General features: G+C 40.6%; 1 protein-coding gene across 1 annotated transcript in view; it reads right to left on the bottom strand.

Annotated features, from left to right (window-relative positions):
- SCAPER (S-phase cyclin A associated protein in the ER) overlaps positions 1-23,238 on the bottom strand; it is a 137,874-nt gene that overhangs the window by 40,095 nt on the left and 74,541 nt on the right. The window contains exons 24-25 of the mRNA XM_068204430.1: positions 10,505-10,620; positions 3,386-3,509 (exon numbers count right to left, since the gene is read on the bottom strand). Of these exons, the coding sequence (XP_068060531.1) occupies positions 3,386-3,509; positions 10,505-10,620 (240 nt within the window). The remainder of the gene's footprint in view (positions 1-3,385; positions 3,510-10,504; positions 10,621-23,238) is intronic.

Below are 23,238 nucleotides of genomic sequence, written 5' to 3'. Positions count from 1 at the left end.
TAAACGCTTCAGCATGTCATTACCTCTTCTACTCCAGGCCTGTTTCAGCATTTGCTACTCTCCACATGGGCTTGTGTCCTGGTTTGGGAAAATTTGGGAGAAAACCTCTAAAGGGGTTTCCTCTAGAAAGCAAATTCAAGCAGCTCCTCTCCCAGCAGGTTTGGGAAAATAAAAAACCTGTTCATTTAACAGGCAAAGCATTCACCAGGACAAAAAATGAGCAACATTAAACAACAAAACTTCTTGCTGCTCTGTAGAGATTACAAACTCAGAGGGTGTTCTCCCGTGAGCTGCAGCTCGGTCACTCAGTCTGTGATCAGTCCCTGCCGTGCTGGAAATGCCGCGGCCCAGGCCCGGCCCAGCGGGCCACAGGTGGAGCTGCCGCTGCTCTTCTGGGTGCTCAGTCCAGAGCAGGTTTAAACAGCTCCACAGAAAAAGGAAAACCACAGTCCAGGGAACTCCTCTGCCTCAGCCAGCTAAAAACTAAAAGCAAAGGGGAGCTTTGTCCCGCTGTCTGTCCAGGAGCCGGGATGTGGAGGACTGAGTGCAGTTTCTGAAAACAAACTGTGCACTTCTTCTCTGCCCCCACTTCGCTCTCAGAACCAGTCTTAAAGGTGTAAAACTTATTTCTGGGCTAAACAGACGAATGGGGATAGGAGCATCATAAAGTCACCCCAGGACAGCCTGTTATTAGGGACTGAGGGAACTGTCAGTGCCACACAGCTGAACCCTGTGGAGACAGATGTAACTTCAAAACGGACTAGAAGAGCCCAGCAGCACAGATCTGCCTTGGATTTCACAGTTCTTGTCATCATCAGTGCTAACATGGAGCTGCCTTATTTGATGCAGCACAGAAGACTAAAAAAAAACTGACCACAAATGGTGAAGAAACTGCAATAGGATGTATACTGTCATTCTGAAGAACCCCAATTAAATGGCAGCACATTCCAGGCAAGAAGCAGAGGAGAAAAATTACTTTCCTGTGACTAGATAGCCAGATTAACTTAAACCCAGTAAAATTTCATAGGCCACTTACCTAAAATATGGTCCAAATTTAAGCACTGTATTTTGGAGAAGAAAAAAGTAACCAGCAGCTGGATTTTGATCCCTACATTTGTTTGATGGCTACCTCACCTAATGTTCATTGCACATTCACTAATGTCTTACTTAGAATTTTCAGATACTATTCATTTAAAGATTGCCTTAAAAATAATCACAGGGATCTGTCAGGTATGGTTTAGGTGTATGGCTTCTCAGATATCTTTGGTGAAAGGACGTGACAGCTTGACTGGAAATAAAACCCCCAAAATATGAAATGATCCTTACATGCCTATAGCTCCATTAATTACTTGGTTTTGTTGGTATGAAACCTTCCAAAACAGACAACTAGAAAAAAATGCAGTTATTGTGCAACTATCTTCTGGCTACAGTAGACAAAGAAGAGCAGAGAGAGCAGTTAATAAAAGAAGCTCCATCTCCAGCACAAGACCTGTATGAATGTAGGTGGGAAGGTTTGATCCATTAATCATGGCAATCAGGAAACACCCCTGCTGTCCTCAACAGACACTGATTTAGGCATTACCAGAGCTAAGGAGGCTGAGGAAGGTAACTCACTAAGTCAAGCTACAGAAGGTTTCCTACCAGTCCCTTTAGGCAGGAGGCAAAGAAAGGTCTAAACAGGATATTTCAAACTATTAACCTGGACAGGCTGCACACACACACACACAAAATCCCAAACCAAAACTAAATCCACATGAAACTGGTTGGAAATAAAGTTCATACTGGATGGATTCAAGATTATATTGAAATGCTTCTCAAAACAGTACTGTTTCTGTGTTCAGCAAATATTGGTGTACTTGTTTAATAATTTGTTAAAACCTTGCAAATACACATTCTCATTTATTACTCCTGGTATTACTCTGGGCTTTATTTTCCAACAGTAAGTGGAAATACACATGACACAGACAAAGGCTGCATCACACAGCTCACCCAACCAGGAAAAGTGGAGGCAGTTAAAAGTCTCTGGAGGTATATTTTAGTATTTTGGTATTCAGAGCTGCTCTCAGTTTGTACGTTTCTTTTTTGTAAAATAAAAAAGAAAAATTCAAACTTGATCTGATTTATTATATTTTCAAGAGAGAAAAATCAGGGTTAGAAAAGCAGCACTGTTTTTGGGTTTTGTACTCAAGTATGCACTTCATGGAACTATGAAGATATCTCAGTTTAAGGGCCAATTCTGCATGAAGAGAACATAAGAGACTTTCTGTAAAGGAAAGAAAAGTCCACTGTGCATCATGGGAAACATTAAGCTTTAATTACAGTTTTGCTGCAATTCAAGGGTAGTATTTGGCAACAGACTGAAAAGAGCTCGAAGTGCAGTAAATTTTCCTTCTGCAGTATCTGTGAGCTCTAGGTGGCCAGCTCTGCCTAAGAAATGTCCCGTGTGCTCCTTCGGGAAACTGCAGGTCGCTCTGCAGCGCTGCCCTGCGAGGGCAGGGCCGGCTCTGGCAGCAGAGTGAGCCTCGGCACCGTCACCGGAGAGCTGCCGGAGGATTCCCCGTGGGCAGGTGGGTAAGCGCCGAGCCCTGCGCCTTCCACTGGGCACTGCAGCCTGACAGCGGCAATCCTCGCCGAGACCTGCCGGCAACAGCGAGCGGCAGCTGCCACGGGCTGCATTCGGCTTTGCTCTGTGTCAAAGCACTCGGACGATCCTTTTAAAGTGTTCATCAACAGTCCTATGGCTTGTTGATTCTAACAGCGTCGCTTAAATTATTCAAAGTATGTACATAACTTTTCAATTAACAGACTGCTTGGCTCATGAAAATACATACACACAATTTATAAGTAAAAAACCATGACTAAATATCTTATGATGAGCAGGTCACGATGAATTAAAAATGAGTTTTCAAATAAAATATTTAATGACGTTTCAAATTAAATGAAACATTGGAAAATTAAAACTTTGGTTGCTAAAGAATCCTATTTAAGCACTTCAGCAAATCAGACTCTGGCAATGCATTGACCTGACTTAGATTCATGACACTGAAACAAGTAAGAATCAAACGCACAGACACATCTCATTGTGGTCTATACTCTAAATGTTCCTTTAGGGTGAATTGAAGAAAACGACCTCAGAAAACGATAGAACACTATCCACTCATAGGGTTCCTGGTACACATGCTTTTGCAGAAGTTATTAGTAGAAGCAAATACATCAATTTCTAGAGAGTACAGTAGATACAGCCACCAAATACAAACAACAAATGAATTTTATTCTTTCAAGCCTTTATTTTGATTTACCTCTTGGTGTTCTTACACTCTAAACACTTTAACGTGTTTGTGAAGCATGCAAAAAATTTACAAATTAAAGAAGTTATTTTACCTACCGTAAACTGGTGTATCAACAGGTCCATCAGAAAAGTGATCTTATTACTAAAGAGAACATAGGTGCAATTTTCTATGCAGTTGCTGCAGGTGAGGCTGTAAACATTTACTGCATTGCACAGTGACCTAAAAAGTCAGAAGGGAAGAAAAATAAGAATTTTACTTACTTCAGTAAATTAAAAGCAAATAAACGGCAGCATCAAAAAATAAATTTGCAGGAATTCACATTTATTTTCTTTAACTTGGGATTCCAAACAAAAAATAATACCTTAAATGAAATCAATTCAATAACTTTAAAACAGTAAAGCCACATTTACCAGAAGCCACACACTCTATGGGTACTGGACTCCCCTGTATTCAAACTCTGACCAAAACTGCTTCAGAGCATCAGCCAATTTCATCACTTGGACAGGTCATACTTCTTTGCCTGTGGCTTACAGCTATAGAACACACTGAGCTCTTTCCTGGCAGGAAAAGGCCTGTGTGAAGTATCTGACAGCAATTCCCAGGACAGCAGTGCCTGTGCTCCAGCACACGGGACAGGGATGCCCAAGGAGCTGCAAAGCCAGCAGGTGGAAGGCCTGGCCCAGGAGTTCTGGTGCCACATTGTCACCCGCTCCTCACAGAGCCTGCAGTGCTGATGTGCAGCTCCAGCAGCACTGGGGAGCCCCACCTGTGGCTGGGGAAGAGGGCACAGCTTTGCAAGGGCAACAACTCAAAAGAGACACAACACAACTGCTCTCTGCCCCACGGGCAGTGACTTCCATCTGCTCCAATTAAAGCCTTCTCCTTAAAACAGCCTTGCAGGGAAGCTGGGACCAGCCCTAGAGAATATTCTCACAAAGAAGATTAATCTTACCAAAGAGAACCTTATTTCAGAATAAACAGAAAGTTTGTTTCTTGACCTTTGCTTACTACAAAAGCCATCACTGCTACTTCACAGACACACAACACAAATGCATCACGAAAACATCCAACAATAAATACAGATGGCTAGACATTCAAACTGTCTCTCTAAAGTAAACCAAAATAAAAAGAACTTTCACTTTGTTGTGTTTTTCTCAACATATGAAAAAATGTGACTAAGTTCAAATAAGTTCTAAAGAAGAAAATAAATTATGAGCACTGCTGAAAGGTCATACAAAAGTGGGACTGCAACAAACACCAAGTTACTGCACTGAAACCATCAAAGCTGGTATTTAACAGAACAAGCTGCAGACTAACTCAACATGCTTCTGGAGCTGAGCTTTACACTTTATCTTTCTCCTAAAATATTTTTGGAACAACAAAATTATTTACACAGTAAGGACTGTGGCTTTACTGATGCTGGGCTCGTTGCTGTGGCATCTGGTCACTTAGCCTGGCTCGCCAGAGCTGAAATGGAAGCCTCTCACATACGCTGTATTTCTCAAGCAAAGGAAAGCTGGGAGTGCTCAGAGGCCGGAAAAATGGAGTAAATTTTTTTCATTTGTATGGCTGGATTATCTTCTCTTCAGCTGGAGAATTTAGAAAATAAGTGAATGAACATTTATACTTCCCCTCCTTTTCTGAGTATCACCATATTACTAATTATGTAATTTTAACTGTACGGGTAATTAATTTTACTCTACTGCCTAATTAAATCAATTTTAATCTGCAGCTTACATGACATGAAAACAATATTAAATAATTGCTTTTTGACCAAAGGCAGGTTAATTTTAATCTGTTTCACCTAATTTTTACCCTACAAGGATAACACCTAGACATAATTGAAGCAGGATACTTCACATGTATTTTTACAAATCTGTCTGCAACACTATTCTCTCTTCCTCTCCTGACATACAAGGGGATTTAGTTCCCTTCTCTCAGTAACGCTGAAAAATATTTTCATTAGGCATCTCCTTCTGTCTTTCAGAGATTATTCCCTTGTGTATGTTTAGAGGGGGAGAGAGAAGAAACTGTATTGGGAGCATCTATTTTCTGCTGAGAAGATGCTTTAAATCAGCTTGGCATTTTATCAGCTATTCTAAAATAAAGATCAATTCTATTTAAATATAAACATTATAATTCATCCAAAGTGTCAAATATGAACTTGTAGGTTAATTCTGACAGCATTTCAGAGTTCTGATGTGATTTAGTTAATTCACTGCAATAAATGCTTTTTGATATATGGGATTCCTAATTCCTAAGAGGATAATTTATTTTACACTTGAAAACACAAAAACTTCCCACTTTATCTAAAGACCAAATTCCACTGTACGAAAGCATCGCGCTTCTGCATTTCCCAAGTGAACCTCACGTCACAAAGAGTCCTGGTGCTTCCAGAGACTCTGATAATGCGTTTGAAAAGGTGCTGGAAGCAAATGGATGTCAAATGAATTTTTCACAACAATAAAGAGGGTTCCTTTAATTGATACCACAAGCTTGCTAACAGTAGCTCGTCTGAACACATTCGGTGCGCTCAGCTCTGCCTCGGCTCCACGGCCTGACTGGAATTCAGCACCAGGAGTGTCACACAGAAGTGTCCCCAGGTGGTTGGCAGTGTTAAATGGCAGATTAGAGACAGCACAACTAATTTCTTTACTTTAATCTTATTAAGAGAACAACAGCTGTCAACTGTCACCATTTCTGCACAAGGCTGCTGAGACAAGGGAGGGGCTGCCGGAGCCACAACTTTATTTAACCACACCTTAAACTCGCTGGGATGGAAAACCCAATGCATTTCCCACCCTCTTCTTCCCTGCTGGAGGAAAAGAACTGCTCTGAATTCCAAAGGTGTTATCTCCAGAGATCCCACAGGCAGCAGCAAGGCTGGAGCAGGAGGCTGTGCAAAGCAGGTGGTTATTGATTACTGATGTTGCTCTAACTTTGTATCACACCCACAAATCAGCTTTCCAGCCCTGGCCCCTGCACGCTCACTCCAGCCCACGGCCAGGCTGCCCTCAGATGCAAGGCTTTCCTCCAGAGTAAATCCAATTATAAAAACCTCCTTATGGTACACAAGCTTGGAGCCAAAAAAGAAATCTGTCTTTAAACTAGACCAAAATACGCATCTGTACGTTATGTTTATTTTACATGAATATGAAGGAGGAGGAGAGGAGGATTCATTTCAATAAAGCTAGATCTCAACAGTTTATATGTCTGCACACGATTATTTTTTAATGTTAGCTCATCTTTATTTCCTCAATTTGTCTGATGTAAACAAGTTGACAAACTTTAACTTTCATTAAAAATACTCAGGCATTAACAGTATGCAACCATGGAAAACTAATCCATGATGGTGCACCAGGATACAGAGGCAAGAACTCAACTTATGCTTTACAAAAACCAGGGCATCACCAACATATAACAATTCACCTGTTTCAAGTGTAAAGCTTTTCCCTATTCTTACAACTTCTGTTACAAATGAACATACTTTGATTATCAAAGAATAACCCTAAAAGCTCAGTTTGGCAGTGCAATAATACAACACTAATCATTATCAAATTTAGGATGTGCAAATTCAGTAGAACACTGCTCATTTTTAACCAGTTTGAATATTATGCAGCAGTCTGATGGGGAAGGGGATCAGTATTGGTAATTACCTAATTATCTGCTGAGCTGCAAAGGAGTGGGAGGTGAAATATTACTGAAAAATGGTGCACAGAACAGCTGCAGAGTGGGATGGGTAAGGAACCATCAAGGTAAGACTATGGATTGAAGCAATAAAACTGCATGAACAGCAACACTGCAGCTTAAGAAGCGTATATTCCCAAACCCAAGTAAAAATTACAGAGAACAAGATATAAAACCAGCTCTTAGCTCAAAATAGTTCTTACTGAAAAATGTTGTTTGTATCAACACTATCCAAAATATTACGGCGGCATGAATTTCTTCTTTTTATGTATGTAATTATGGTTTGAGCTTTTTCACCCTGATAGTATTTGCTTTAAATAAATGATGAAAGAAACTGTGTGCAAATAGAAGATATATTAAACTTGACTTCAATCCCATCTTAACTTGTAAAAGTACAACTTTGTTCCTTACACAATTACTGCCAATTTCTCTTTTAAAATACTCGTCACTTAAGGAAGTCAAAGCATTTCCCAAATGGTAATTAAACAAACCCTACAAGCCTCATTTGTTAGCAGGTTTGTTATCAACATGTCACGGTAAATGAGCTGCACATTGCAAGGCAACCCAGGGGAGGAGACTCATCTTCTGCTCCTCATCTGAAGGCATTCAATTGTTTTGCTGTGCAGCTCCCATTTGCTTGTCTGTACAAGAAGAATATCATAGGGCTCTGAAACCTTTACAAATTCTGCTGACTATGTCTTGTTTTCTGGAGAAGTGGACAAATCCTGGAACACTACAAAATGCTGCTTTGAGAAATGATATGGCTGGACATTAATTTTTACGTTAACACCAAAAATAAAACTTACTATAACCCACTGCTTTCTCTTTCTCTTTCCCAGTGATTTATTTGAAGGGGAGGAAAATTGCCCCAACACCAAATGTATCATCTGTCTCATAAATGTCACGTCCTCCTCAGAGCATTTCCCATCCTGCTGCTCTGACTACCGAGCTGGACGGTGGTACAAAACAACAGGCATATTGTTAAATCTTCTGATAATAAAGCTTTATCTTGTAGACATGGGATTAAAGTTCTGAGCTGCACCATACAGCCAGGATTTTGGGGAAAGAGAGATGTAGATAATAGCCCATGTAATCTCCTCACCTACTTGTAAATAGCTTATCCTCATCACAAAGCAACAGACAAATTCCCAGTTTAAGATGAGTACAAATGGTTAAACATTGCAAGAACCCACAAACAATCTGAAGTACAGTAGTGTCCTTTAGCAAAGCATATTTGGCTAGGGGAAGACTGGAGGGCAATTCATGAAAGGTCTTCATTCAACTTCTCTCCACAGGGCTTTGCTTTGTCTTTAAACAGAAAAAAAATGCCAGAGAAAACTGCTCCTTCACTAGATTCAAAGTTCAAGAAATCAGGATGTAAATGACATTTGCACAAAAGAAAGAAAAGTAACTTCAAACTTGTTTCTACATTAAATGAGAAATGTGATCTGAATTTTCCTCTTCATTTAAAGAATTAAACATATTCTATGATTGCCCTTGGTTTTGAACCTCCCTTGAACACTCTGTATGTGAAAAATTACTTAAATCCTTTCAGTGGGACCATAGCAATACCTATGAATATCGGTTGTGCCTGGTTCAAACTGCTCATAGCAAGTCCCACCCTCTGGAACTATTGCTTGCTCTCAACAATTGAGGTGTAGATTCTGCACAGAACATTCTTCCCCACCAAAAAGGCCACAGAAATACCAAGAGAGGAGCCTCTGCATCCTATGCAACAAGACCAAGCTCCTTGGGCCACTTCCAGCTGACTCCAGACTCTCGAAGTCAGACTCTCACAGACCAACCCAGCAAGAGCAGTTTGCTTTAGAGAGCAGGATCCTGTGTCAAATTACGTGCAAGCTGATGGATAACTTCCCAACTTCCATACTTTTGGTGCCTACAAACTGGAGACTGCAATTTGCTGTGAAGTTGAATGAAATGCTGTATTTCAGGAGTGCAGTGATGTTTTTAATATACAATGCTGTCAGAACAGTTTATATTAATCTCTTTTCTGCCCCCTATTTCCTTCGGAAACACAGCTAGTGGAAAATCTGTGTTAATAAAACAATATTTAGAGAATTTTTCAAAGATGCAAAAACTCTTTTTATAATTCAGTCTTGAACAGGCTCAGGAATCTGAGCGACCACTGGTCTGAAAGGGCTGTGAGATAGACAGGGACTGTCAGAGAGAGGAGAACCTCTGATCAACTGTTTGGATGTGATTTCTGTCACACAAATGTGGCTGACATGGGGCTTTATCTACCAGCACACAAACTCCTTTGAGACCTAATACATCCTCAAACTGCCTCACAAACTTCAAACACAATGTTTCCAGTAATGTAAACCCAATGTTCTCAAACCTTCTCAACCAAGGTTACCAAAGCAAGACTATTCTTAAAAGGAAAGAACAAAAATCAAAGATGTATGGGTTGTGCACATTCTAAGAATTTAAAGCTCAGTCTAAACTAGGCTTTATGTGGGCAGACAGTGCACTCCTGTCCCTTGTGAAGTTTATCCCACATTAATGAAATCACTCAAAATCAGAGACTCTACAAATGAAGAATCCCAAGGCTGTCTGTGAGCTGCTCCCCATAGGCCCAGCTCAGGACTGCTCACCAGTGGAGCTGGCTGGACCTGCAACAAGAGCATTTGGCACGACTGCAAAGGCAGGAATTTTATTTATTCTCTTAGAAGTGCAAAGTCAAGATGTTTTAAAATGCTTTTTCCTTAGTGGTCTTTCTAGCACTTCACCCTTATGCCCCATAACGTATTATTGGCCAGTTTTCATCCAAACTCTCACACTGTAGAGCCTAAATTACAATTATGCCAATATTACAAAATATATAAAAACAAACTCTGACAATGGTACAACACCAGGATATCCTGGGTTTGCACTAAAACCATGCCTAGCTGTGCTCTGAAAGCACCTATGTGCTCTTGACTGTATAAAACCTACAGTCAGAGATTAGGGAAAAGAGCACGTGGTCTGAGGTACCAGTTTTTGCAGGAATTCTGCTTAGTCACCACCTTCTCTTTTAGGGATTAGACATTTAAACCCTCCATTCTTCTGTTCCGTAAAGAGGAATTTCTCTAATCCACAAGAATTTTGATTTACCTGTTTGTAGGCGCCCTTTCAGCTAGCAGTATCTTACAACTATTTAATTTTAAAAGCAGACAGATTCCAGTGAATTACAACCCTTTAAAAAATTCCCCTGCTTCCCACTAGAGATCTCTGCAGACTAACTTCAAAAAATATGTCTCTCTTCCTCTGTTAAACACAGTTTTGTCTCTTCTCTATTTACACAATTAGCTGCTGCTCAAATATATCATTGCTCAAAATCAAACCAACAAGTTAGGAAACCAGAGGCTGAGTGGAAACGTGTTTCACCTTCCATGGCATAGAGAACAGCACACTTTTTTGCTCTGAAGTCCAACACAGGACTAGGAAAAGAAGAAGCAGTGAAGCAGCAGATATGAAATGAATATTCCAGTGACTCTAAGTGCAGGTGAAGGACCCATCAAACTCACTTAAAGGGAACCCGGGCAGCTGCATTCAGGTTGGTGGGAGAAGTCAGCATCTGAAGAACATTTTCCAGAGCAGTCAGTCCTCCTGCAGCCCGGAACGCAATTTTATCTGCTGTGTTCTGGAGAAACACAAACACAGAAGAGAAGCAACAGAAATTAAAGAAATGTCTCCATAAAGGGTACATCTGACAGTTGTGGATTCTGTCAATGGAGAAAGTCCTTAATACATTTATTTACCATGTTGGACACCTTTGAAAAAGAACACTTCACTGCTCATGCACATGGAAGAGGCTAAGAGCAGGAGTTGAAACCCTCAGGTGTTATGTTTTCAATTATCCCATATACATACCCAGAACTACACAGGTAATACACTTGAATACCATATTTTCTGGAAGGAAATACAATTAGAGGGACTTAAATAAAGTTCACCTTTATCTGTTGCTATTACCTTTGGAGCTATGCTGCTTTGTATAATTTTAAAAATACAGACAATCTCCAGATGAGTAATTCCTCCTTTTTACAAACTTTTCCAACAGAGGACAACCTCCAGGCTTGGTTTTATAAATATGCACAAAATATCACTTAGGCAGATCCCTTTTCCGAGGTATCCACTTGGAACTTGCACATACCAGAATTTTACACTTAATTACCATCCTATCGTTACTCTCAAGTTTGCAAATGACTGGGGTTTTGCTGCAGCAGATCCAGTATTTTAGAACTTACACTCTTTTCCTTTCCTGCAAAATTGGTTTATGTCCTCTGTTTACAATAAAGCAAGTAAAATCTTCTTATTCTCTATTTCTAAGCTGCTAATTTTGTATCGGTTATTGGCAGTTTGTATTTGATCATCTTGATTTTGTCAGTGATGATGATATTCTAGTTACTAAGAAATAATTTCTTCTTTTTTCCCCCCAGTGTTGCAAGCACTTCACATATGGGGAAAAAAGGGAAATCCTCTATAAACACGATTATTTCTAGCCTATAAGGAATGTATTCTGCTGTAACAGACTGTATAACACAAAAAACTCCTAATGACTCTGACAATAAAACATTTATTTGAACAACCACAAAAATAATTGAGCTGCTGTAATATGATTTAGACGGGCAACATTTTTCCCTGTGAGATCAGATATTGCACACAGAAGTACATATCTTACTTTTTATTTAAATCATGCAACTTTCTCTCCATTAAGTTTCGGTCAAGCAAACAGCTATGTTGTATTTAATTTACAAGCTACAGAAAAGCATTTCACAGAAATCAGATATTAAAAAAGGAAGCATTTTCCACAATTAATATGAACTGCATTTAGATTTCTGGACAACCAAAAGATTTATCTTCCAAGGAATAACTAGCCTCAAATGAGTGGAAATCTGTGTGCCAACTCACCAAGCAGCGAAGAAAATCAACCAGTGATTTCCTACAGGCTAGCTGATAAGTATTATTTCTAGGAGTTAATTTTAGCCCAGTGAGCCCAGTAAGTGTGCCTTAACTGCAGAGTTATTTTTGAGTATCACTCATACATTATTGCTCTGCTTCCTCTTCCTCCCATCTAAAAAAATCCCAAGCCCCTGCCTTCTTAAGCTCCCTTGGCTCCCAGTAACACTTTCCACCGACTCCTGGCAGAGCCGTAAAGAAAAGACCCAAAGAGCACAGGAACAGTCCTGCCATAAATCATCCTACTGACTTGATCTGACACCTTGGCTCCCAGCAACATTCCCAAACCTCCCCCTGCCCTGCTGCCCCAGTGCTGCAGCACCCCCAGACAGAGCCCAGCGCCTTCCCAACCTTCCCTGCTCGCTTTGCCTGAAAAGCCCCCAGGTGTAAAGAGATGCTGCTGTTTGCAGAGGGCTCTCCTCGGGAATGGGCACAGCCAGGCAGCGCACAGCAGGAGCACACGAGGAGCTTGGAGCTTGGAGCTCGGAGCGGGCTGTGCAGCACAGCAGCGAGGGCTCTGACACTGCTGATTTATCTGTCAGTGCTCCTCCAGCTCCAAATGTGCCCAGCACTCGCCACTTCTCACTCTCCCTATTTCTCATGGGATATTATGCCACAACCTATTAGCTCTTGTGGCAAGAAGTCTTTCCTGTCATTCAGACCAAATATGCCCTTTCTCTATTTCATCCCATTACCCTGAGTTATATCCCATTTATTGCATTCATTTTGCTTGTCCCCTCAGAACTGCTCCATTCCTGAACTCGTACACTGCTTCCTTTTCTCACGTGGCTTGTTCCTCAGCTCTGTGCTCTCTTTAATGCTAAACTCCATCTTCTTTATTTTTTCATGTGAGCTTTTCTTCTCTGTGATTTTTTTTTCCAGAACTCCTCTTTTCTCCAAAAACACCTGGTAATGACGTGTCCAGAAAGGAACTTCCCCCATCCTTGATCAGTCACTAGAGCCACACTGAAAGAAGCAACAACATCTCCCTGTTCTGAGGGGAGGTTTTCACGTATCTATTTAAAAATATATACATCTTTTGAAGCTGTTTCATGTCCTATGTGTTCTCCTTCCATTTCAATCTGGAGCATCACTTGTTTTATACACAGACTTTTTTCAGAGTGCCTGGTTCACTTTTGTCTAATACTTTACTAAAATACAAGGCTACCTGTCAAAATACAAATTGGCATTCTAAGAACTTCTGTTACTACTACAATTTTTCTACCAAGCAGAAGGGAGTCTGTAATTTCTCCTGATTTTATATGATTTACTACATGTGCTATCACTCTGCTTTCTAGATTACTCATAAAAACTCATTAGCATTTTGATGCTTATGAATGAGAAGAAATCTCTAACAATATGCAGGGAAGAGAGGGAGAAGCTTCAGTGAAAGGAAGATACAACCAGCAGCCAAGCTGGGGAAGATCCATGAGCACTGTATTTGTTAGCTGTGCTCACAGAGGTCTGTAAAGCTGCCACGTGAGGATACATGGCTTTTAGCACGTTTAATGTATTTCTCTCCAGTGATTCTTATACGATGGAGAACTTCCAGGACTTCTAATCCATGTCCTGGAGATGCTGAAGTAGCTGCCAAATCACACCAAATTCTTTTAAAATATGTCCGAATTAATTCCTACTTGGGGTAATTTTTAGATTTTAAGTGTTTTTATACTCATCTAAAGAAATCTTTCCTGGACGATAAAAATACGTGAGCAAGACATTTTATCCAGTTTGTCTTTCTCTGAAAAATAAACTAATATTCTTGAAAAGATGATGTCCTAAAGTGCTAAAGCTTTACATTAGCTGATATATAGTGCAACAGGAATTCAAAAGAAGTGGACTGAGGCATCTCAGTTACTCAGAACCCTTGCTCACATACTTTTCTTATTTAAATTGATCCCTGCCTGAACCTGTGTTAGAATTAAAGACTCTTTCAGGTAACTACAATTTTTATTCTGGTGGCACCCAAAGCTCTGAGCAGATTAGGCATCATGTGAGTATGAGAACTGATAGATCCTAGAGGGAATAAATATCAAATTCCTATTTGAAAAGAGCATAAACCAGCATTGCATGTTTTTGCTCCTCAAAAGGAGCCTCCAGACTTCTAACTTGGCCACCCAAATTAATTAGCTCTCCTGTTAATGAGAGCTGTTTCATAATTTCAGTGTAAGGAACTGTTCTTGAATAGATGCACATTTAGATTGAGAGGGTTATTCTGCAATCAATACCATGGGATTCACTTTCCTTGAACAACAGAAAACATATAAACATGTTTTTATACATTGTTTTTAAACAGTGCATAAAAATTTTATTTGCTAATAGGTATTTTCAGAAATTCACAACTATTCAAATTACATTTATAAACAATTTGATTTTTAAACACAAGAGGATTTCTGTGCTCTCAAGTTACCTGGTGACACAGGAGAGCAGAGACAAATGAACAAGTAGGCAAAAATTATTATTAATGTCATCTCTGCACTTTTTAGCAGAGATGAGGAGGCACAAAAACCTTGGGGATGCTACCTAGATGTGTCTTAAACACTAGGAAAACAAAAACAGCGATGCAGTTCCTGAGAGCAGCAGACACAGCACTCAAACCCAGCCCATGAAAAGAGCCTGTTGTCCTTATCCTTCCCAAGCCCATCGTTGGGAACTACAGTGGTCATGTTTGCACAGGAGGAAAGCCAACCCAGCTGATGTGACAGGAAGCATGTATTTAATCTCTGGACCATTATAAACTTGTCATTTAAAGCCCACAGCCACTAATTTAGGCAGAACACTGCATGAATCAAGTAACTTAGTGGGAAGTGAGTGTACACTAATGCACGTGACACAGTAAACAGAAGCTATGATAAATTAGACAAACCATGTAACCATTTTATGGATTAATTATGAATTAAACATATTTAAAAATGTAAAATTAATCCTTAAAAAAAGGACAAACAATCAAGACAGCTCCCTGCACAGTGGGCAAGCATGGCTGACTTATTTACCTACCTGTTACAACACCTTAATGGATCTGAATTTGCCTTCTCTCCTATGGCTTGAGTGACAACTGACTAATAGGATTACAGGCTCTGTTCCAATAATAGAGCTCAGCTACATGCCAGCAAAAAATGACAGCCTAAACCTGAATTACATGGCCTGGGAATCCATCCAATTATTAACTAAAGTAACTGTTATTACCTAACCTAATCAAAGGAGAAGCAGCTGTTAATCTTTGGTGGCCTGCAGTGTAGCAGCGGTCAGACTGGATGGACTGTCTTTGTACTTGACTCCTCTACAGACAATAATTATGTCCTTTGTGATCAAGAAGGAAGGGCTTCCTAACCTTTCAGACAGAAGCAGCAGATGGGGAACAACTGTTTGTGTGTTCATTAATAAGATAGGGTAGATTTTATCAGGGTTTGGCATCTGTGGCACCCTCGGAAGCACCACTTACCCGAGGACACAAGTATGTTTGGCAAATTCGAAAATGAGCAGACTAAACTGAAAGTTCAGTATAAAGTTTTCATCTCATTAACTGACATTTGGTACAGAAACATGCACACAGTTCAAAAAGAATGATTTACACATATGCCCCATCCTACCCAACGTGGCCAACAAAGAAGCACATGAAAAGGCCAACTGGCCTGTGCTGGTACTTGGCTGGCTTTGGTTGCACTCATTAAAGCGGTCGCATAATGTGAACCGCGTGCTTCAGAAATAAAACCAAACTGGGGGAAAATGCTGCTGAATTCACACAAGTCAGTGGGTAACAAAGTAACACAGTGGGAAATAAAGCCAGCACTGCTTTGCAACAGCTTTTGGGTTGCGTATTCAATACTCCAGGAGAGAAGGGAGACCAAACCCTGCCCTGCCCCGCTGCTCCCCTCTCTGAACAGGGCACTGGCAAACCACAGCACTTGTGGAGCAGCAGAGGTCAGGGAAATCTGTCTCACCAGGAGGCATGACAGAAGTGCCACTTAGTTTATGCTGGGGAAAGCAGAAATATGCTGGGACGACAGCGTGGAAGGACCTGAATGGGAAAATGTCTGATAATGCACAGGAACAGCCAATATTTGGAGGCTGAAATGGAATGAATTTAGGTGACAATAAAATGGGGTTTTTTTAATGCCAGGAGCAATTAATGATGAGCATAATATACTTAGCATATATAGTCTACTCTCAATCATTTAAAGTTTTTAAATCAAATCTGATTATCTCCTAGAAAAATGTGATCCCAGTTAAATCATAATTTATTCATTTGGTGCAAGAGTTATTGGGTGAAATCCAATGTCCTGGACCAAAGTACTTGCCTCCATACATTTCTCCTGTTAAAGTATTATTATTAGTTAATAAGCAGACCAGAATCAGAAATAATGCTGAGCTTCAACAGCTGAAATGATTTAATGCCAGCTTCGCTATCTCTGCTCTATGTGACTTTAGTCCATATTTGAAATATTTTTGAACTAACTGAAATACTCTGGTGTAGACTCTCCTTCCTCAAAGACAAACCTCCAAAATAAATATTTTCATGTAGACTAAAAAGGAAATTTAGAAAAATTATTTTTCCTTCATTAATCCAAAGGAGGTTTTCTTCTGGTCCTACAGAATGTCGGGATCAGAAGCTGATCTGGAAAGCCCGTCTGAACAGACTTCAGGAACTAAAGTAATTCAGAAGAAATTATTTCTGAATGGAACCCAAATACTTTGAAACATGCTGACTTCTATTTCTGAAAGAACACACTTGTGCAACTCTATTCTAAACTGTTCATTGATGGAAGAAATAATAACTGATTAGTAAAATATAGTGAAATCTATCTTAAGAATTTTTTTCTTTCCTTTTATCTAGTGTTTGAAGATTCTCTCTAAAATGACAGGGGCTAAGAAATGCTGTTCAAAGCTTGCTTAGAAAAACAAATCAGACAACTGAATATTGTGCTGGCTTCTTTTTTTTCCACCTTTCCTCTCCTTTTAAATAAATACACAAGTGTATCTACATGCACATACACACCCATAGACACATTTGTGACTGTAGAAAACCTACATTCTTTGAGTAGTTCTCCAGACTTTATACAGTGAAAATCCCTGGAGAGTACACCAAAGGAGTATTTTCTATTAAAATGAGCTATTTTGCTCCCTGCAGCCCTTCTCTGTAGTGAAATTAGTGTTATAATAATCCCCCACTTCACGTGTAAACCTCAGACGGGTTTTCAAACAGAAGTGAATTCACCCACAATAAAATTTCAACCACTGAATATCAATGAAAAACTAGTTTAGGATTAAACCACGAGCCAGAACTGGCTAAGTGTCGTTTGAACTGGAGGGAGGCGTTCATTCACATCACGGAGTATCTCTCTTGTATTTGTATCCATTTCTTCCTCCTCCACTGCTTATGGGTGAAAGCCCCAGCAGGGAGGCTTTGCCAAACACTCCATCCCACCTTGTCCTGCTCAGCAAAGTGCAGATTCTGAGCCTGAAAGGTGATCTTGAAGCCTTAGGGGAAAGGCAGCTGCTCTGTCTGTGTTTCCTCAGGCAGGAGCAGAGGTTCCCTGGCACCTGCTGGCAAAGGGGCCTGGGGAAGGTGCTCCACTCCCTGCACCAGCTCAGCCCCTGCTCACGCCCATGGAAAGGTGCCTCTGGCTCCCGAGCCCTCTGGGTAACACTGGCTTTTCACCTCCACAGCTCAGGTATGCCAACTGCAACTTCACAGCCTAGGTTTAGCACAGAGGAAGACAAATACCGAAGAACAAAAAGGGTGAAAAGGCGAGCACTTGATACAGCATTCAAATGCAATATAAAAAATGAGACTCACCTTACTATTTAACTGTATCAAAATAAACGAAGAGGCATCTTTGACCATCCTCTCTTAAAGTCTACTATTGACATGCAACCCAAAATTCATTCAGGCCTACGGACAATACCCTTACTAAAAAACTGATTCTTAGGCCTGTCCTGAAAACACTAAACATCCCATGCACATAAACCTAATTTCTGTCTATACCATCATATACTTATTTTTCTGCTTGCTAACATCCGCCCACATTGTCAGGTCAAACCAAATTCAATAGGACTCCTTTCTGACTCACTGTATCATGTAATTGAAAAGGATGAGCCGTATTTACACAATCTCCTTCCAAGTTCTGCAGTGGCTTTTCAGTTTAGCAGTGAAGTCCCAGAGGGGCACCCTGTTGTACTTCTGTTGATGAGGACAAGACCCTCACAATCCTAATTGTGAAGCCACAAGAGGCAGTGAAAGCCATAAAGGAAAGAGAGGCAAAGGTAAACCAGTGAATTCCATGCTCCCTGTTCAGCTGCTTTCAGCCACGCCAAGCAGCATTACAGGAAACACACAATATTGCTTGGGAAAATAAGAATTATCCTCATAGATATCTTGAGAGACAGCACTGAGCATTGCAGCACTTGTGCTTATTAAAAATAAATGTCTGGTCTATTTTTAACTAACAGGGCCTCTAGTAAGTGCATCAATTAGAGGAGGAAAGCAACAATACAGCTTTAATAAGAGGAACAATAATAAAAGAGCTCCTGGATCTCCATAAATGGTCCCATTAGCTGAGGCTAATTTGACTTTTTCTGATTAATCACAAAAATAAAAGTTCCCAAACAGGTAAATAGAAAGCAAATTTCCACAGTCTTGTCCCGTCCTCTCCCAACGTTTACGGGACAATGAATTGCCCAGTGAGCAGGCAGGTCAGGTCTCTCTGAACACTGAATCTGACAGGTCACTACGAGAGCTGTCAGCCACTAGAATGCAGCTGATTTCTCCTGAATCCAGAGTATGAAAACCACTGCAATCCAGCCCGAGTGAAGATACTAAAAAAATGTGGGAGAGGGAGCAGTGGCTGTTAAAAGACCTGCCATGAAGTCAAGGGCACTTGAACTCTGAACAGCTTTCACCCTGATTGCCTTGGGTGCTCCCTTGTGACCAGCCTCTGGGACCATTTGCCCACTGGCCCACTAGGACTGTGGGGCACAGGAACAGGGTGGGTTTGTGAGGTGCTGCACACATCAGAACAGACCATGAAGGCCTCTGGGTGATACGTTCTCAAGTCAGAAGTGATGGTCTCAAATCACTGTTGAACTTAAAAATACTTCAAAGAAATTATATGTATATAAATACCATCAGACCAAATTAAACAAAAACTTCTTTAGAAACCATACTAATCATTACTTTATTGTGATTTCTAAACTGTTCTCTGCTGTTGGCAGAAATGGGCCTGGGCAGGGAGTTCTCCTCACTGAGAAGTCAGTGCCTGGGCTTTAATGACACTAAAAACATCTAAATGACACTAATGACACTAAAAACATCTCTTGTCTTGTAGTGGAGGAACTTTGCATACCCTGGAATGTATAAATATCCATTATATCCATTCCGATATGATGTATTAGCTCTAAACTGACGTAGAAGCCTGATCTGACAGCAAAAAGCCACAATTAGTACAACACTGGAAGCTGACAGCATTTAATTACATCCTGTAGCAGTTCTCAACTACACCCACTGTGCACAGAAATTAACCTCCCAATAATCTTGGAATAAGAACACTGCAGAGCTTATCTGTGAACTCAACTTGCCTTTTAATACCATTTCCAGCAAACAAGCTAAAAAATATTCTGTGACTGACCCCTAGCAACAAGTTCCTATTTATATGTTCATCTTGGGGAAAAGGTTAATCCACAGATTACAGAAACTCTGGGCAAAGAAATTATTGATGAGGTAAAGCTGCCTTGCCCAACCTGCAGCACACAACACATACCTGACCTGCTGACTTCTTCAAGGCAGTGACAGGAAAAGGCTGTTGGGGTGGGAAATGCTGTCCAAAGAGCTCCTGCTGTGTTTTTCCACTGCCTCTGTGCTGGGACTATCAAATCTGCTGCTGCAGTTGATACAGAAGGGGATGTTTCTACTCCAAGAGCAGCTTGGACCATCTGCAGATAAACTGGTGCTCACAGGACAATGCTGATAGTCCAGGCTTTGAACACTGCTGAACCTTCTTCAAGCTATGTTTGAGTGGCACTGCGCATCCCTGGCACTCAGTGATGATCACCCAGACATTAAAATTCTCTAGTTCTCACTGTTACAGGCTTCAAAGAAGTGATTTAATTTTCAGGAGGGTTACTTACATCTCGTCTTTTCCAACAATTCTACCTGCTTTATCCTTTCTGGAGTTGATGCTCCAATTCAGGTTCTGTACTTAACACTTGCAACAAAGGAAGCATAAATACAGAATTCCCTATGTTACTTTCTGTGTTGGCAAAATTATTAGATTTTCAGTGGCAATATACAATGTTCTAAGGGCCCAAATTCTAGTTTTAGTTGGTAAAAACTTTTTCGTTTAAACTTATTAGCTTTTAACTTTTCAAAAAATATATATTTCTTTGTTTTAAACCTAATTTTTAGGTTTTGTAATTCAATACCCTTCCTAAAGTTTGGATTTTGAACTTTAAGTTGCTTTTAAACAGTTATAATTCAGCTTTACATTTGATTAATTACTTCCCTTCATGTTACATCACTGTAGCTTTGGAACTGGCTACTACAGGAGTATCCTGAGTTGAAAAATTAATGGACGGATTAAAATATTAATCCACTATTTGCATAGAAATACATCATATGTTTAGCTAAAATGAACCTTAAAGTTTTAACTTCTCGTTGTAACAAATAAGATTATCAATTACTTTCCCAGAGAACAAAACTTATAAGGATGAAAGTACAGTTAAGGTGGCATGTGGGTGTTTATTTTGTTTTTTGAAAACTTTGGCTAGGAAATGCCCACTGCCTGATATCAAAGAAGGCTTTCTGGTGTAAAGCAGTGCACTGTGCATGAAAATCTTCACGTGGCCAAAAGACACAGGAGAGAAAGGCAGAGGTTGCCCTGTGACAGCACGCAGGGCTCCGCAGGGGGACGTGGAGAGGAGCAGGCTCAGGGCCTCTGCAGCTGAGCTCACCCCAGCTCTGGATGTGCCTCCAGCTGTGTCACAGCTCAGCCCAGCTGCAGACGGACGGACAGACAGCCAGCCCGACGTGCTCACAGGCCCCTGCAGCGTGGGGACAGCAGCAACAGCCCTGGCTCCCCAGTGTGCCCTCGGACTGTGGGCACACAGCTGCTTCCTTCTGAAATGACAACTGTGCCTACGTGTACTTCCACTTTTTCTGCAGAATTAACTCTCTGTGTGACTGCAGGTTTAAGTTTTGTCAGGATATACAGTGATTATCCAGGTAATTCCCCTGTGCACCCACACCAGGAGACAGCTGCTGTAAGCAGCTTAGCAGGAGAAAGAGCTGTGTGATTTCCAAGCACAATGGTGTCTGAATCTGTGGTCAGAGAGAAATGCTACTTCTAAATAGATTTATGACTTGTAAGCATTCAAAGGACGGCTGCTGTTTCTGCCAGTGGTGTCCTCTAGCGGAGAGCGGCAGATGCCGAGGACACAGGGACAGGAACCGACCCAGAGCCACCCTGCCAGGAACACCTCCTGCTCACAAACAGGCCAGCCGAGCTTTTCATTGCTCCTATAATGCCTAAAGGGAAATCTTTTACATCTTCAGGCAGCCTAAGAAATGAATCCACCGTGAGGCTCTAGAGAATATTGTATGTTAAATTATATACAGACACTGTGCCTGTGTGCACATGCATGGAGACACCGAAGATCACAAAAGGCAATGTGGGCCAAGCCGCTGGTTCATGATTAAGGTAAATTCACTGTGACTGTAATTTTCACTCTTTTTCATACATCATGCTTTTTTTTTACTTATGTAAGATGGTGACAGATAGGCTGGCAATTTTCTCTTTAAAGACCATACCACTCTGCTACACTGGAAAACACAGTTCTTTGGGTGCAAATATCTGCAGCACCAAAATTAAATGTGCAATAGTTTGGGAATCACAATTCTCACTGTATTCTTAAATATACTTTAACCAACACTACTGAGTCTTTATAACAGAGTATTTGCTTCTAAAATCTATTTTGTCTGTATATATATGTCATATATATATTTATATACACATACTCACACATATACACACACAGGGCAATTCTAAATCTCTGCAGAGATATTTGAAGAAACTCATCACGTTCCATTTAACACCACTTTGGTTCCATATATTAGTTCTCCAACAGTTTTTAATTTTATTGTTTCTGTTTCTGATGATGAAGATTTTGTATTATTGGGGGGATTGTCCCTCTTCACCCTGGCTATGGTCACCATCCCCAGTGGGCCCAAGAGTTTAGAGAATAAAACATAAATACAGGGCCTGAGTGTGTTGTTAGAGTCAGCCATTTCTGACAGTCTTTACAATGGGATAAACACTGTCTGTCTACGGCCCCCTTGTATTTGAAAGCTACGACAAACATTTTACTGAAATGTAAATAACTGACATCACCACTGCTCAAACAGGAGGCTGAAAAATCTCTCTAAAAATCCCAAACCCAAAAACATTGCCTGACACAAAACAAACCATTAATGGTCACTGAGAGAGCATGTTTTAGAGATCATGAGCATTGTGACCCTTTTTTAAGAAAAAGGATTAAACCACTGCAGTCAAGTACTAGTTCATATCCACACATTTTTCAGTTACAAAATGATACTCTTCTCTAAGGAAGTATATTTCCCCACTGAAATCTGTTTCCAGTAAGAATATTATTCTGAATTAGTAATGTAAATAATCATACTTCAGCTTAGCCTATTCAAAGGCAGCTGCTTCTAGATTTGCATGAAGAGAGCTGGTAAGTAACTATAAGAACTGTGGCCCAATTTATTAAAAGCCTCCTGTTTCATTTTGTTCCATTTTAATTCCACACTTCAACAATTTATTTTGCACTCACTATTATTTACTAAGATTTTTACATCACACAGCGAGTCTGAAGGAGATCAGGGACACAGCTATCCTCAAACCCATCCAAAATCATAGTGAGTTTTACAAGCAGAAGCAGTGAAATCTTGTTTGTAGGACTTTGTGCCTGGTGAGTATATGGGAGCCTCAGCTGCACTGTTTGTGCTGGGCCAGGGATCAAACCTGCAGCCTGCTGCTGCAGCCCTCTCCCCAGGAGCAGAGCTGGAAGAGCTACAGTCAAACCACTCACCTAAAGGAACCTTGGCACTCCTCTTTGTCTAACTAGCGCTCAGGGAGAAGTACCACATAAAAGCAATTCCAGGTAAGCAGATTAACTGTTGCCCTTGAATTCCAAAAATCATAGGTTTTCAGAATCCTACTGAATCTGTGTGCCATATTCCCAGTCAGATGGAGAAGAGACACACTAAGGGCTTGCCTAAATGTCACATATAAGTGTTGTACAAATGTAA

The sequence above is a fragment of the Anomalospiza imberbis genome, chromosome 13 (genome assembly GCF_031753505.1).
Source record: "Anomalospiza imberbis isolate Cuckoo-Finch-1a 21T00152 chromosome 13, ASM3175350v1, whole genome shotgun sequence".
Classification (NCBI taxonomy): domain Eukaryota; kingdom Metazoa; phylum Chordata; class Aves; order Passeriformes; family Viduidae; genus Anomalospiza; species Anomalospiza imberbis.
The sequence above is the reverse complement of the archived record's forward strand: the minus strand, read 5'-3'. Positions and strand labels throughout refer to the sequence as shown.